The sequence below is a fragment of the Mirounga leonina genome, unplaced genomic scaffold (assembly GCF_011800145.1).
Source record: "Mirounga leonina isolate KUSES-001 unplaced genomic scaffold, KU_Mleo_1.0 Mir_201, whole genome shotgun sequence".
Taxonomy (NCBI): Eukaryota; Metazoa; Chordata; class Mammalia; order Carnivora; family Phocidae; genus Mirounga; species Mirounga leonina.
The window spans coordinates 21,084,449-21,097,074 of NW_023270504.1; the positions used below are offsets into that span (position 1 = coordinate 21,084,449).

At 44.2% G+C, this 12,626-nt stretch overlaps 1 protein-coding gene across 4 annotated transcripts in view; it reads right to left on the reverse strand.

Annotated features, from left to right (window-relative positions):
- ETV6 (ETS variant transcription factor 6) overlaps window positions 1-12,626 on the reverse strand; it is a 146,477-nt gene that overhangs the window by 48,392 nt on the left and 85,459 nt on the right. For 2 of the 4 annotated variants that reach the window (XM_035028209.1, XM_035028208.1), the window contains exon 2: window positions 812-976. In XM_035028209.1, the coding sequence (XP_034884100.1) occupies window positions 812-976 (165 nt within the window). Of the gene's footprint in view, window positions 1-811; window positions 977-9,980; window positions 10,770-10,868; window positions 11,057-12,626 lie in introns of those variants that run through there. The other 2 variants (XM_035028211.1, XM_035028210.1) reach the window with 2 other exon arrangements.

Here is a 12,626-nt window from a genome sequence, read left to right on the forward strand (position 1 = left end):
CCAAAGGTCCCCTTTCACATATGGAGCTCCCAAATAGCTATCTTCTAAATATCCATAATGTTTAAGAAATGAAACTAGAAAGTGTCTTACCTAGGTCAGCAATATACTCTGCAGGTACAAAAGCTCTTTACTGAATCGAAACTTCCCATGGAGTCTTGGGAGCCCTTACTTTGACAAAACTGCCTAGTTAGATGAACCTGAGAAGTCTTCCACCTGCACTTTTCAGGCTTTCTATAAGCTACAAGATGCAACACTTCACATAGCTCAGTACCGCAAAGGGTGTCACCCGAAGCCCTTTGAGTTTATTTCTAAGCTTGCCGTAACTTCTTCCCATCCTTACCTCCTGTTCCCTCATGTCTCTTCCTCCCACTCCGTCTACCTTAGCAGGGCTCATGCCCCTTCCTCTTCTGTCTTTGGTTTTCACTGAGCAGTTCACCACCTATACTCACTCCTAAGCATCTCTTTCAAATGTTTCAGAATCAGGAGCAAGGCAGGGTGAAAGGGCTGGAATGCATTTTCTTCTTGATTTGGTGGCCACAACGAGATCCCTTAAGCTCCAGTGTCTGTAGGTCCTAAGTGGGTTCCTTCTCCCAACCTTCAAAGTCTCCCCTTGATCTGGAAACTCTTCCTCCTTTCCCCTCAAACTGACTTATGTCAGCAGGATCTTTCCTCTCTTAAGCTTAGGTCATTGTCTTTGTGCTCCTGGTGGCCTACTGTGGGGAGTTCTTGGGCATGACGAGTGGTGGCAAAGACCAACCAATGGCTAACAGATTGTCCCAGCTGAGCACGTGCCAGGGGTCCAGACTCTCACCTGAATGAGGAGATCGATAGCGAAAGTCCTCTTTGGTCAGCAGCAGGAGAGCTTTGCCATTCATTTCAAACGTGTTGCTGTCAATTGGCCTTAAAGAAAACTCATTTTCAGCCCACTTGAGCCACTGGGCTACGTCATCCCTGCTCCAGTAAATTGGCTGCAAGCCTGTTGGAGAGAGAGCAAGGCAGAAAGAGAGAGAGAGAGAGAGAAGAAAAAAAGGCCTTGTCAGTTAGATAGTTGGAATAAAGGGAAAAGCTTTCTGAATGGTTAATAAAATTGAGTCTTCACGTCTGAAGAGCCCTTATGTTCAACTCTGAATCCCAAGTTAAAGCTCAAGATTTGTAAGTGCCAAATTATGGTCCAATGAACTATTTTTTTAGAGGCAAAATGAGAAGACAAATCCTTTTTTATGTCTTTAATGGACCCTAGGTCTTGGTGCCCTGTCCTTCCTTGTCCAGCTCCTGAGACTATCTTGATCTCAGGTATGCCCTAAAGCTGAGGCTCTTCGGTGGCCTGACACGGTCATGACAGATGTCAATGTGCTTTGGAGGGGACCTTAGAATCACAACTGAGCTGTCACCCACTGTCCTTTTGAAGTGAGAATGTTCCAGAGCTGGGCTTGACCTTCGAGAGCTGCCAAATAATGAAGTGTTCCCTGAAACTTCTTCCAGGAAGAACAATTCACTCAGCCTCTGGGAAACTATCAGGCTAGCCTCTGGGAATGAGAGGGTAAAGTAAGGATAAAAGGTCTTTTGCCTTTTTATTCTGCTTTTCTGATGTTAGAACTTCCTGGCGGGGGTGGTACTTGGACTCTGAGTAGGACCAGAAGTGGGCCAAAGGGAGGGCTGCAGCTTAGGTTAAGAGGGTAGCTCAGGCTGGACCTTTCTGGATGCCTAACTGTGAGTCTATATTTTTATTTCATTTTGCTGTTATGGGAAATCTTTGATATATCGTTCAGGTGGTTTAGAACAGTGGTTCTCAAAGTGTGATCTGGGGACCCCTCAGGTTCCCAAGACCTTTTCAGGGTGTCTATAAAGTCAAAACTCTTTTCATAACAATATTAAGAGGTTATTGACCTTTTTTCACTCTCGTTTGTTCATGAATATATGGTGGAATTTTCTAGAAGCTATATGACATGTGATATTGCAGTGGATATGAGAATCCAGTCATCTTCTATAGATTTGCAAAAGAGACTTACAAAAATGTAACACAATGCCATTTTTCTCACTAATTTTTTTTGTTTTGAGAAGATGTATTCATAAATATATACTTATGCTAATAATATAAGCTTAGCTTACTATTTTTCAGTAAGCATTTTTTTTAATTCTCAGTTTTAATTTCCAATATGGTAAATATAGATAGATATAATCCGTATGAGTGAAGCTCTTTGGGGTCTTCAATAATTCTTAAGAACTGAAAGCAGTCCTGAAACCAAAATGAGAATGGATAGGTTGGAAGAAGCTAGATGCTCAACAGAGCTTCATTCTCTAAAACTGTATTGCATGAATGAATAGTTCAAGTACAATGGAATCAGGGTTTGCTAAGAGGAGCTTCAGTCTCTCCAGTGAGTGACTTAAACTTGCTAAGGAGACTTGAGTATGCTGTAAAAGTGCCTTTCAGCTTGATCCTGGAAAGAGTCACCTTTTCATCCTTAAGTATCACAAAGAACTGTCTGGTCTACTTGGATGGGCTGCTTTTCCTCCCTAGTGGACCAGGGAACGAACAGCTCAGATCCCTTGGAGAAGGTCCAGGGCTTCTGGGCATGACTATTGGCTCCGTCTTCCAGGTGGCTCCTTTGCAAAGTCTAGTTTTGAAGAATGGTAGCTGGCTTCCCTTAGCTCTGGGGAAGTCCTTTCTAAAGTAGGCTATCATGTAGGGCACCAAGAAAGAACTATGGGCACTGGCCTAATCAGAGATGGGCGTTTAAGAGTTCTTTTTCTTGTTTTGTACGTTTAATAACTTTACATGGAAAAAAAAGTGGCATCATAAAATAAGAATGTGCAGTATGCTACTGCTCTATGATCTTGAGACTAAAACACAGCCACTAAAGAGTTCAAGGTTTTATTTCTGACTCTTAACTATGCCAAGAAGTAATGCCCATTTCAAATGGTCCTTGGATACAGAAGGTGCCCCTACTCTGTCCAATGACCCTGAAAACACGTATCTCAATCACAGTGAAATGGGGGTGGGCGTGAGGATGGCTCTGCAAGATCTCAACTTCTGAACCTGTAAGAAACCTTAGCGTTTACTTCCTATTGTCAGTGGTGTCACCTCTGAACAGGAACAGCACAGCGATTAGTGATTTGTTACTAGGAACTTTCCCCTTCCTCTCCTTCACACAAACAGCATGGGTATAACCAGATCGTGGGGCCGAGTGTGAGGTTCCAGTGCAGCCTGGTCTAGGAAAGAGCCTGGTGGTAGGTGGGCCACAGGGCAGAAGATGCTCAATCGGAAACAGGAAAAATGATGGGGTAGCTTATTGGAAGTGTGAGTGCCAGAGCAAATACAGAACCGAATCCCACTCAGGAGGGGAAATGAGAGTAAAATGCTGAAGTGTCTGCAGAGGATTCACTGAACCGGAGGGAGGTGGGTGAGAAGGGGGTGGGGGACACAAGTAGTAATTTGAGGTTCTTTATATTCTATGGAAGAAAATACTCATGAGTAATCTTTTCCCTAAATACAAGAAGAGTCACACACTTCAAACAGCCCTGCTGGTGAAGGGCGACAGTTTCTCTTTTCACTTCCCATTACTGTCTCCCACAGCCCAGTCCCTGAAGCCAAGCAGAGCCACCGCGGAAACCCCCTCCTGGGGAACCGACTTGAGTGCTCTGGGCTGTGTGCAAAAGGGGCCCATCGAGTCACCGTCAGTCCAAGGAATACCATGGTAATCCTAGCAGGTTTACCAAAATGACCCCAACAGACTAAGCTACCTGCTCGAGGCCACCCAGGACACTGACCAGAGTCACTACTCTTCCCTTAGCATAAAGAAAAGGTAAACACATTGCCGGAGCTTCTGGAAAGGGGCTTGATAAACTACGGTGTTCAAAGTCAAGTCCTAGTGCTGCTTCCTCTTTGACTCACTCGAAGACTGAGGAAAAAGAAGCCCCCTTTCCTCAAACCGAACAGCCCTAAGGCCTGGGAGTTACAGCGTCTAAATGGAATAGAGCCCTGGACCCAGAGGCAACTCTGTCTAATTAGGACCATTTAATTTGCTTAATAGTCATTTATTAAGCACATCTATCATCTAGCACTCTTGTAAGTGCTTTATAAATATAAGTTCATTTAACTCCTGCTCACAGCAACCCCATGAGATCAGGGAACTCGGGCTCAGTGCATCGAAGGGATTTGCCCAAGGTCATATGGCCATGGTAACAAGAGGGGCTGAGAGTCGAACCTAGGCAGTCTAGTTTCAGAGTCTGTGCTCTTATCCCTCACACTGTGCTTACGCACGCATTTCCCACCCCGAATCAGAATTCAGATTGATTTGCAGCATCTATTAGGGATTCAGAAAAGACTGAGTGAACTCAATCCTCCCCATCCCAGACTTTGATCCTTGGAGGCTTCCTCAGGTTATCAACAGACTAAAAATAGAGCAAAAAAATCTGTATATCCCTGGAGAAGTAGATTTATAAATGGGAAGAAGAGGGAGGTGTAGGTGGCACTCTGCTTTGAACACATCCAGGAATACAGCATCGCCCTCACTGCCTACTCACTGCTCATAGGCACTGGTCTTGAGACTTGCCCTGGCTCACAGTTGCTAAGGCTAATGCTCACAGAAGCCACACAGACAAGATGAGGGAGAACGTATCACATAGAACCGCCTTTACGGTTATCTCTTGCGACTTTAACTCAACAAAGCTGAATAATACAGATGTTACTAATCATTAGTAAAAGGAAGAGACCCTTTTTCTGTACCTCTGTTACACTACTCCCCGTGCACATCATAAGCCCATGAGAGCCATACTAAGACCTGCATTTTTAATGTCAATTCATTTCAGAGCATATTTGAGAAGAATTTTGTACAGAAGAAATGAACTGCTGTGATTAACAGAATTCCTAAGAATTCTACTGCGGTTTTTCTTTTCCAAGTGGGTCAAGTGAAGTTCATGGTGTCATACCCTTCAATGACACACCCAGGCCCTAAATTTCCTTCTAATATAGTCCTTCGATTCCATGGTCAAAGGGGCAGCCACTTTCATCAGCACATTCTTAGCCTGATTTCAAGCTTTCCGAGCTGTGTTTAGACTAAGGATGGAAACTGCTCTAGGAGTCAGGAACCTGGACTTAACCCCCAAAGCTCCCGTTAGTTAACAGCTGATTTGGGGCAATTTCTCTCTGTGGCTTCCTCTGTAAAATGAGGGGCTTAGAGTACATGATCTCTGTTCCTTTCTGGGTTAACAGTCAACACCCTCCCATTTCATCTGAATCTGAAAAACCAAAGGATACAAACAGCCAGGACCTTTTTTCTACCGAACTACTCCCTGCTCATGACGATGACCCTGAGATTTTGTAACTTCCTGAATGATCTTCTGAGTCTCGGAAAACAGATTAAGTTATTTTAAGTAGATTGCGGTGCTTAAGAGTGTTTTCTTCTATTCTGATTCTTGGAAAAGTTATAAACCGGCTAAGGCAATAATAAACATGACATTTTGACTAGGTGCTTTCACATGTATGACCTCACGTGATTCTCAGAGAAGCTCCATGAAATCCGTCATGTTCTCATTTCAGTTTAACAGAGGAAATGGGGGGCTCGGAGTCATGAGGTGATGGCACTGGTTTGAACGTTACTCAGTTCAAGCTCTTTTGCTATAGTATACATTCATCAAAAACACCCTTTGTCCCAAACTCTCTGTGTAAACGGGATTTTGATGCAGATTCTGTGGCTGATAGAATAGCATTGTAAAAGAGAAGAAGACACCCCAGAGATGATCTAGCCCAACTCCCACCCACCTTTACTCATTAGGAAACTGAAGCCGTGAAAAGTTAAGAGGCTGAACCACGATAAAGCTGGCCCAGATTCCTTGTTTCAAGCCTCTCATGCTGTGTCATAACTTGATTCAGTGACACAGAACAATTTCTGTAACCCTTGACATGAATGAGGAAAGTTATCACTTCCTTGCTTAGTCATCTTGCCTTCAGATTAAATATCCTAAATTGGTCCAAACATAACTTCTCTGCTGCAGTTTTTAGACCCTCACCGACCCGCCCACCTCTTCCAGACAGCAGATTTAGCTCCCATCCCTAAACATAGTACTGGGAGCAGGACCAGAACCCTTCTTCCTCTGGACAATAGAATTCTACTGATAATAGTAGCTGACAATTGTTGGGCACTTAGACTGAATATTTTCTATGGAGATTCTCATTCTCATTTCATAGATGAGCAAAAAATGCGGCACACGTAACCAGCCATGGTGGCGCTAGGATTCAAACCCAGATGGTCTGGCTCCACAGTCCCAACTCTTCAAATGCTGCCATCCTGCTTCTCAAGTACCTCATAATAACAGCAAATCCTTACAAGAGCTTACGGTGTGCCAGGCACTGTTCCCAATGCTCTCTGTGCAGAACTCATTGAATCCCTACAGCAATACTGTACGTATAGAAACAATCACTATCCCGACTTACAAAGGAGAAAACCTGCAGCACAGGGAACTGAACTGACTCGGCCAAAGTCACACAGCCAGGAAACGGACAAGCCAGCTGGCTTGGCCCAAAGTCCATGTTATTAACCACCTACCTCTCTGTCTAAGCTTATCTGGTGTTTTTGGCAGGACATCAAATTAAAGTCCTGATTTAAAAAAGAGCCAGAGAACAGTTTCAGGGGTTGTGTGAATTTCCACGGTGGATACATGGGCAGGCACTGAGCACCAGCGCACTATTTCCCAGCTGTGTGACCTCAGACAAGTTACTCAACCTCTCTGTATCTCACTTGCCTAAACCGAAAAATGGGGACAATTTTCAACCCATGAGTAAGTACCAGTGAATCACGGACGATGTGCTTATCAAATGTGAAGAGGCCATAAAGCTAGTACAGAGTAAGATTACACAAATGATGATAATATAAAACACATAAGACGGTATGTGGCATACAGCAAGCATCTAATAAATACTAGCTACTCATACTACTGTCGTCTTTTTTATTTGCCCTTCCCGGCACATACATAGCTGGTGTTTGGAACCCAACCTACGAATATATGTTAATCGATATTAGATTTCATCTTGTTACTTTTTACCATCATTCTAGCGTGCTGCAGTCTCTCCAGATTTGGTTCTATTTCTAGTAACAACCATACTTCACAGCTTCATGTGATCTGCAACTTTGATAAGCATCCTTCACCTCAACAGGTTCCTGACAAAATGCTGATGAGGTGAGGGCTGGGATGGTAGCACTCCAGTGACCTACCAGCCACCTCCTTGCAGATGGACCCGGATCAAGTTATTGGCTCCTTTTGGGCACAAGTGTTCAATGATCAACCCATGTACATACTCTGGTAGTTGGATTACATTTTTCAAGCTCCGCCGAAAAGATACCATCTAAAATTCAATGAAATGCTTTCTTCATGTCTATAAATATGTAACTACAGCCTTACTGAAGAGGCTGAAGAGGCTAGAGGGAGAGGAGAAGGAGCGGGTGCTTGGCTCTGAAGGGACAACTTTTTCCTAAGTGCTCACAACATGTATGTTTCAAAATCTGTGCTGAATTTCATCTGGAAGTCAGATCCTGCTAGCTGTTTTTAGTCTTTGCCTACACCCTCTTCTCCTTTCCGATTCTGAATGATCAGGTGAACAGTGGTTCAGATTCTTTCTTTCAGTACCTCTTCCATTTCTTGCAACCCTCAGGGATCACCGTAGTGGCCTGCAGTGAGCTCAGCCTTGTAAGTTCTGCATTCTCCTATGTCATCTGTCTGGGCCAAGAGCTCTGAATTTATTTAGAACAACTCAGATTCACTTTTACATCAATTCTCCCATCTTGGGCTTTAATTCCCTTATGTCAGCGTTTGCAATACTCGTTTCAGTCTGACAATCATCTTCCTTGATGGAAGAGAGAAGAAAGAGAGAAGTTGAACAATTTCGTTTTCTCTTTGCCACTTGTCAATGTCACTCCATCTGCCCCAATCAGTGTGCTGATACTGTGCTCCTTCCTTTTTTTTTTTTTAAGATTTATTTATTTATTTGAGAGAGAGCGAGAGAGAATGGAGGGGAAGGACAGAGGGAGAGAGAATCTCAAGTAGGCTCCCTGCTGAGTGCAGTGTCCAGGACCCTGAGATCACGACCTGAGCTGAAACCAAGAGTTGGATGCTTAACTGACTGAGCCACCCAGGTGCCCTGATACTGTCCTTATTCTTAAACCACCCACAAAACTCATTGTTTTCTTAAGCAGCTTCCATGGTGAATTTTCAGCTCACTTAGTTTTAGCCTTCTAGGTCTAAACATGGCTCTTGTGCGTTTTCCTTTTCAGTAAGTTTTTCATCCGTCTACTATATACATCTTTTTAAAATTTGAGTTTATTAGGCTGGTACACACAAAAGAGCGGGAAGATAAACTGGCATGATCTTTCTGGCAAACAACTTGGTGGTAATTTAAGAGCCCTAAAAATGTTAACTTCTGAGAATCTACCTTAAAAAATTAGGATATAGAGAAATCGCTCATGCACAAAGATGTTCATTGCAGTGTTATTTTTACTAGCAGGAAGCTGGGAACATCAATAAGGACTAGTTAAGCAAACGTGGACAACATCTCTGACAGAAAATTATGCAGCCAATCACAGAATATTTATAAAGAGTATCTATTCATACGGAAGAACACCAAATAGCATGTGTGTGTATATGTGATAATCTCAAACAATGCACAGAAAAATATCACCAGGAAACATAAAAATATTAATGGCCAACTGTCACTCTGTAGAATTATAGGTGATGCTTACTGTCTCCTTTTCATTTTTTATTTCCCAATTCTTTATATTAAGCCTGCATTACTTTAAAAAAAAAAACTATTTTAAAATTTGAGCTCCCCAGAGAATGTCTCCAATACAGCCTCATCAGCTTCTTCCGCTGCCTTCCTCCCCTCTTGTCCCAGTAAGTGCCCTGTGAAGCTCATGTCAGAAGTTCATTTTCTTTTTCTTTTTTTTAAGATTTATTTATTTACTCGAGAGAGAGAGTCTCGAGCAGACTCCCTGCTGAGCGTGGAGCCCAATGGAGGCTCGATCTCACAACCCTGAGGTCACGACCTGAGCCAAAATCAAGAGCCAGACACTTAGCTGACTGAGCCACCCAGGCGCCCCAGAAGTTCACTTTCAAAAGCACCCTGATTCTTCTGCCTTGTGTGAGAGCACTGTGGATTGTGAGACCACAGGTACTTCTCCTCTAAATGTCTGAAAACACACCTGATCATGTCTTGCATTTCTCTTTTCCAATTCTAAGATGATGTTTTCATTCTCACCAGAAGTTCCCATCATTCTACTCTGCTAACCGATTCTTCCTTATTTGCCAGACCTGGGGCCAAATTCGTAGTGCCTCTCATCGTTTCTTCTACCTTCTGGGAGATAAAACTACTAAATGTTAGGTGCACCTGTTATGAGTTAAAATGTGCACGCATGGAGCTGATGGAGACTGCTCAATGCCTCTCTCACCACACTTGGCATGCAACAGTCCCCCAGTGACAGCAGGCTGTACAGAGATCCCCAATCCACCTCTGGGCCAGCTCCGCAGCCTGCGACTGCCACCCCTCCCCTACCCGACACCATTCTCCTCAGGTAGGCTACTTCAGCTTTGTGCAGTTCTTCGTTATTACCATACGTGGCCCCATCCATGGCATCCCACAACTCTTCTGTGAGGCAGCTAAGGCTCGTACAACTGTACTTACTGACGAACTGGAAGCCCAGAGAGGTACAGGGACTTTCTCAAGGTCACAATGGGCATAGGACCAGAAGTCTAGCCCCAGATCTTCTGTATCAGTCCAGTGAACTGCGTCCGGGCCAAAGGATGTAATAATGGATATAAAAATCCCTTGCACTCTGCAATGCATGCTAACAATGCAAGGGCATTAGGGATAATCAATCATAAACTCAACTTCTCATGGCAGGTTTGGTTTAGCCATAGATCCAGAACTTTGAGCAGTGCCCAGAGGGCCCCCTCTGCCTTCTGCAAAGGGGGTTGTGACAGGCAGGGTTTACCTTAGGATAAACTCTCCGAAGTAAAACCAAGAATCCTCAGAGCCCTTCAAACTGCTTCCCAGAGCACTTTCCAGGAGACTCTTCTGACAGCCAGTCCTCCAGGCTCCCACACTGGTCTTGGTCTTAGAGGTAACTCCAACAAGCCCAGCATTCTCATTTCTCTGGGTCTGCTTTTAACCTTGGAGTTGCTATTTGATCAAAATTGCTTTCAGCACAGAAATTCTGTCACTAGGGAATTAGAAGTTCCAAAACATTTCCTATTTCTGTCCTCAAGGTTACTGTTTCTCAGCACTGAGCATTCAAGTAGAGGTTAGAAGGTTCTACTTAACGTCTTTTGGCCCAAATCCCAAAAGCAAGAATACTATATGTTCATGTGTAGATTCAAAGTCATATTCAAGTCCCTGGAAAATTTTTTTCTTATAGACTTCATTTTGTGGATTTTGGGGGGGGGGGGGCTTTCATTCAGTTTTATTCACAAAAGGGTTTTATCAACAAACCTGTTGACAGCCAAACCGGCCCAGAGCCTGCCACTCATCCTCACAAACATGACTTAAGCGTCCTTCCCATTTCTGCTTTTGGGCAGCAAGCCCAACGTGGTGAGAGGCATGTAATATTTTAGATTGAAACTTGGGTTTTGGACTCAGCCCTGAGTTCAAATACTGGTCTTGCCACCTACTGGCTTAGTGGTTTGGGTAAGTTGTATCTCTGAACCTGTTTCCCCAGAAGTAAAATGAGGCCAAGAACAGTACTTATCTCCCTGGGCAAATTTAAGTATGAAACGAGATAATCCATATAAAGACTGGTCTGGTACACGGGAAGTGCTCAGTGCGTGTTGGGGGGTTGGGTAGGAAAGGGACTGGATAGCAGATTAGCTGTACTTTGCCACACCTCTCCAGGAGACTGGAGTTTTTTCTGCAGCTCACTGGGGATTCAGAAACTGGAGCAAGGGTTCTCGCAGGCTGTGTGAAGGCTCTGGCAGGAACTATGGGGCCAGCACAGGGCTCTGAGGAGGGGCCCGGCATCATCAGTGTGCATCGCAGGCTGGGGAGATGGCTCAGGAGGAGATGTAGAGAAGGGACTGGAACAGATGAGAGACTGGAGGAAGAAAGCCCATGTAAGTCCTGGACTAGGGTGAGGCAAGTGAAGCACTCACTGCGGGTGCAAAATTTAAGTCAGTGCCCCGAACTTAGTAAGCATGAAAAGTAATAACATATATTTTGGGGAAAATAATAATATTTTAATAAGTTATTGAAAAAATCAGAATGAATGCAAAAAATTCGTGACGAACAAAAAATCAACATTTTAACTAAAGTTCTATTGAAAAGAGAGATGACTGAGCATGTAGTGACAACGGGGAGGGGGCACAGATTAGAGCTGTACTTCTTCTGTTCAGAGATAACGGACCCTTTTGAGAATTCAGTGAGAGCTACGGACCCTCCTTCGAAAGGCACAGGCACGTGCACACAAATACTTGCCCGCATTTTCGAAGTTTATAGACTACCTCAAGTTTATCTAGGGACCCTTGGAGAATTGGGTTAGTATTTTTCAGCCTCGCGTGTGCAAATGGGCCTGACGATAGGTACTGGCAATTCAGGTAAGAACCAATTTAGGTGTGAGAAGAGAAACACACATACATCTCTCCTGATATCTTGCAGAGGAAAGGGAAGAGAGGCAGGAAGGTTGCCCTTGTCTCACTCCGAAACGTGTGCGGGGGCAATGAAATGAGGAAAGGCGACTCTTGGGTGGGCGGGGTGGGGGTGGGGGGGCCCGTGCGGCTCACTTCCTTAAGAAATGCACACACCTGACCTTAAATATGGAATGCCCCTTCCTCAGCTATTTTAGAAACCATTGCTAACATACTGCAAGTTTTTACTCCTACTAGTGAAGAGTAATCACTGCAAATTATCTTAATTTATGAACAGTGAGGCACCTGGGATAGGAGAGACTCCACTGAAGGAGAGATGTGATTGAAAGATGGATTTCTACAGGACAGAGGCAATTAAGGGCAGCATTTCTCACACTGCAGGGCAGAAAGATATTGCTGATATTTATGCACACTTTTTAAGAGGTCCATTTTTAAGAGGGAAAAATGTAGGAAAATAGATATTAAGAATTGAAATGCTCCTCAAACAGATTTAGGGGGCAAACTGAAACTGCTGGGAAAAGCTGGTGCAAGGTTTTTTAATTGGCAGTGGCAATGGAGGGGTGCGGAGAACAGAAGGATCTCGTTGGATTTGCATGATCCACACAACACAGATGATCTACTACGGGTGTCTGAATAAAGAAGAATGCATATCCTTTCTTTCCCCCTCTTGCTCTTTTAAACCACACAGGATCATCTCTTGTGCAGGCCACAGTCCACAGAACATTCCTTTGCAAAGCGTAACAAGAGCAGAACTCATTCTCATTCTGGACGGGGCCTGATCTGCCCCGTCACTGGCATGGGAGAGCCTTTCCTTTGTGCGGTTCAGCTGTGCCTGGTCCCTTCCCTCCCGGGTTCTCTTTATTCCAAGGAAACTTAAACAAGCAGGCTGCCTTTTCTCAGGATGGAGACAGTCCCTATTATCACTGAGTCCTGTGGGGTGAACATGAGGCTGGGAGGGAGGGGAGAAGGGGAGGGGAGGAGCCAGGGGGAAAACGGAGCCT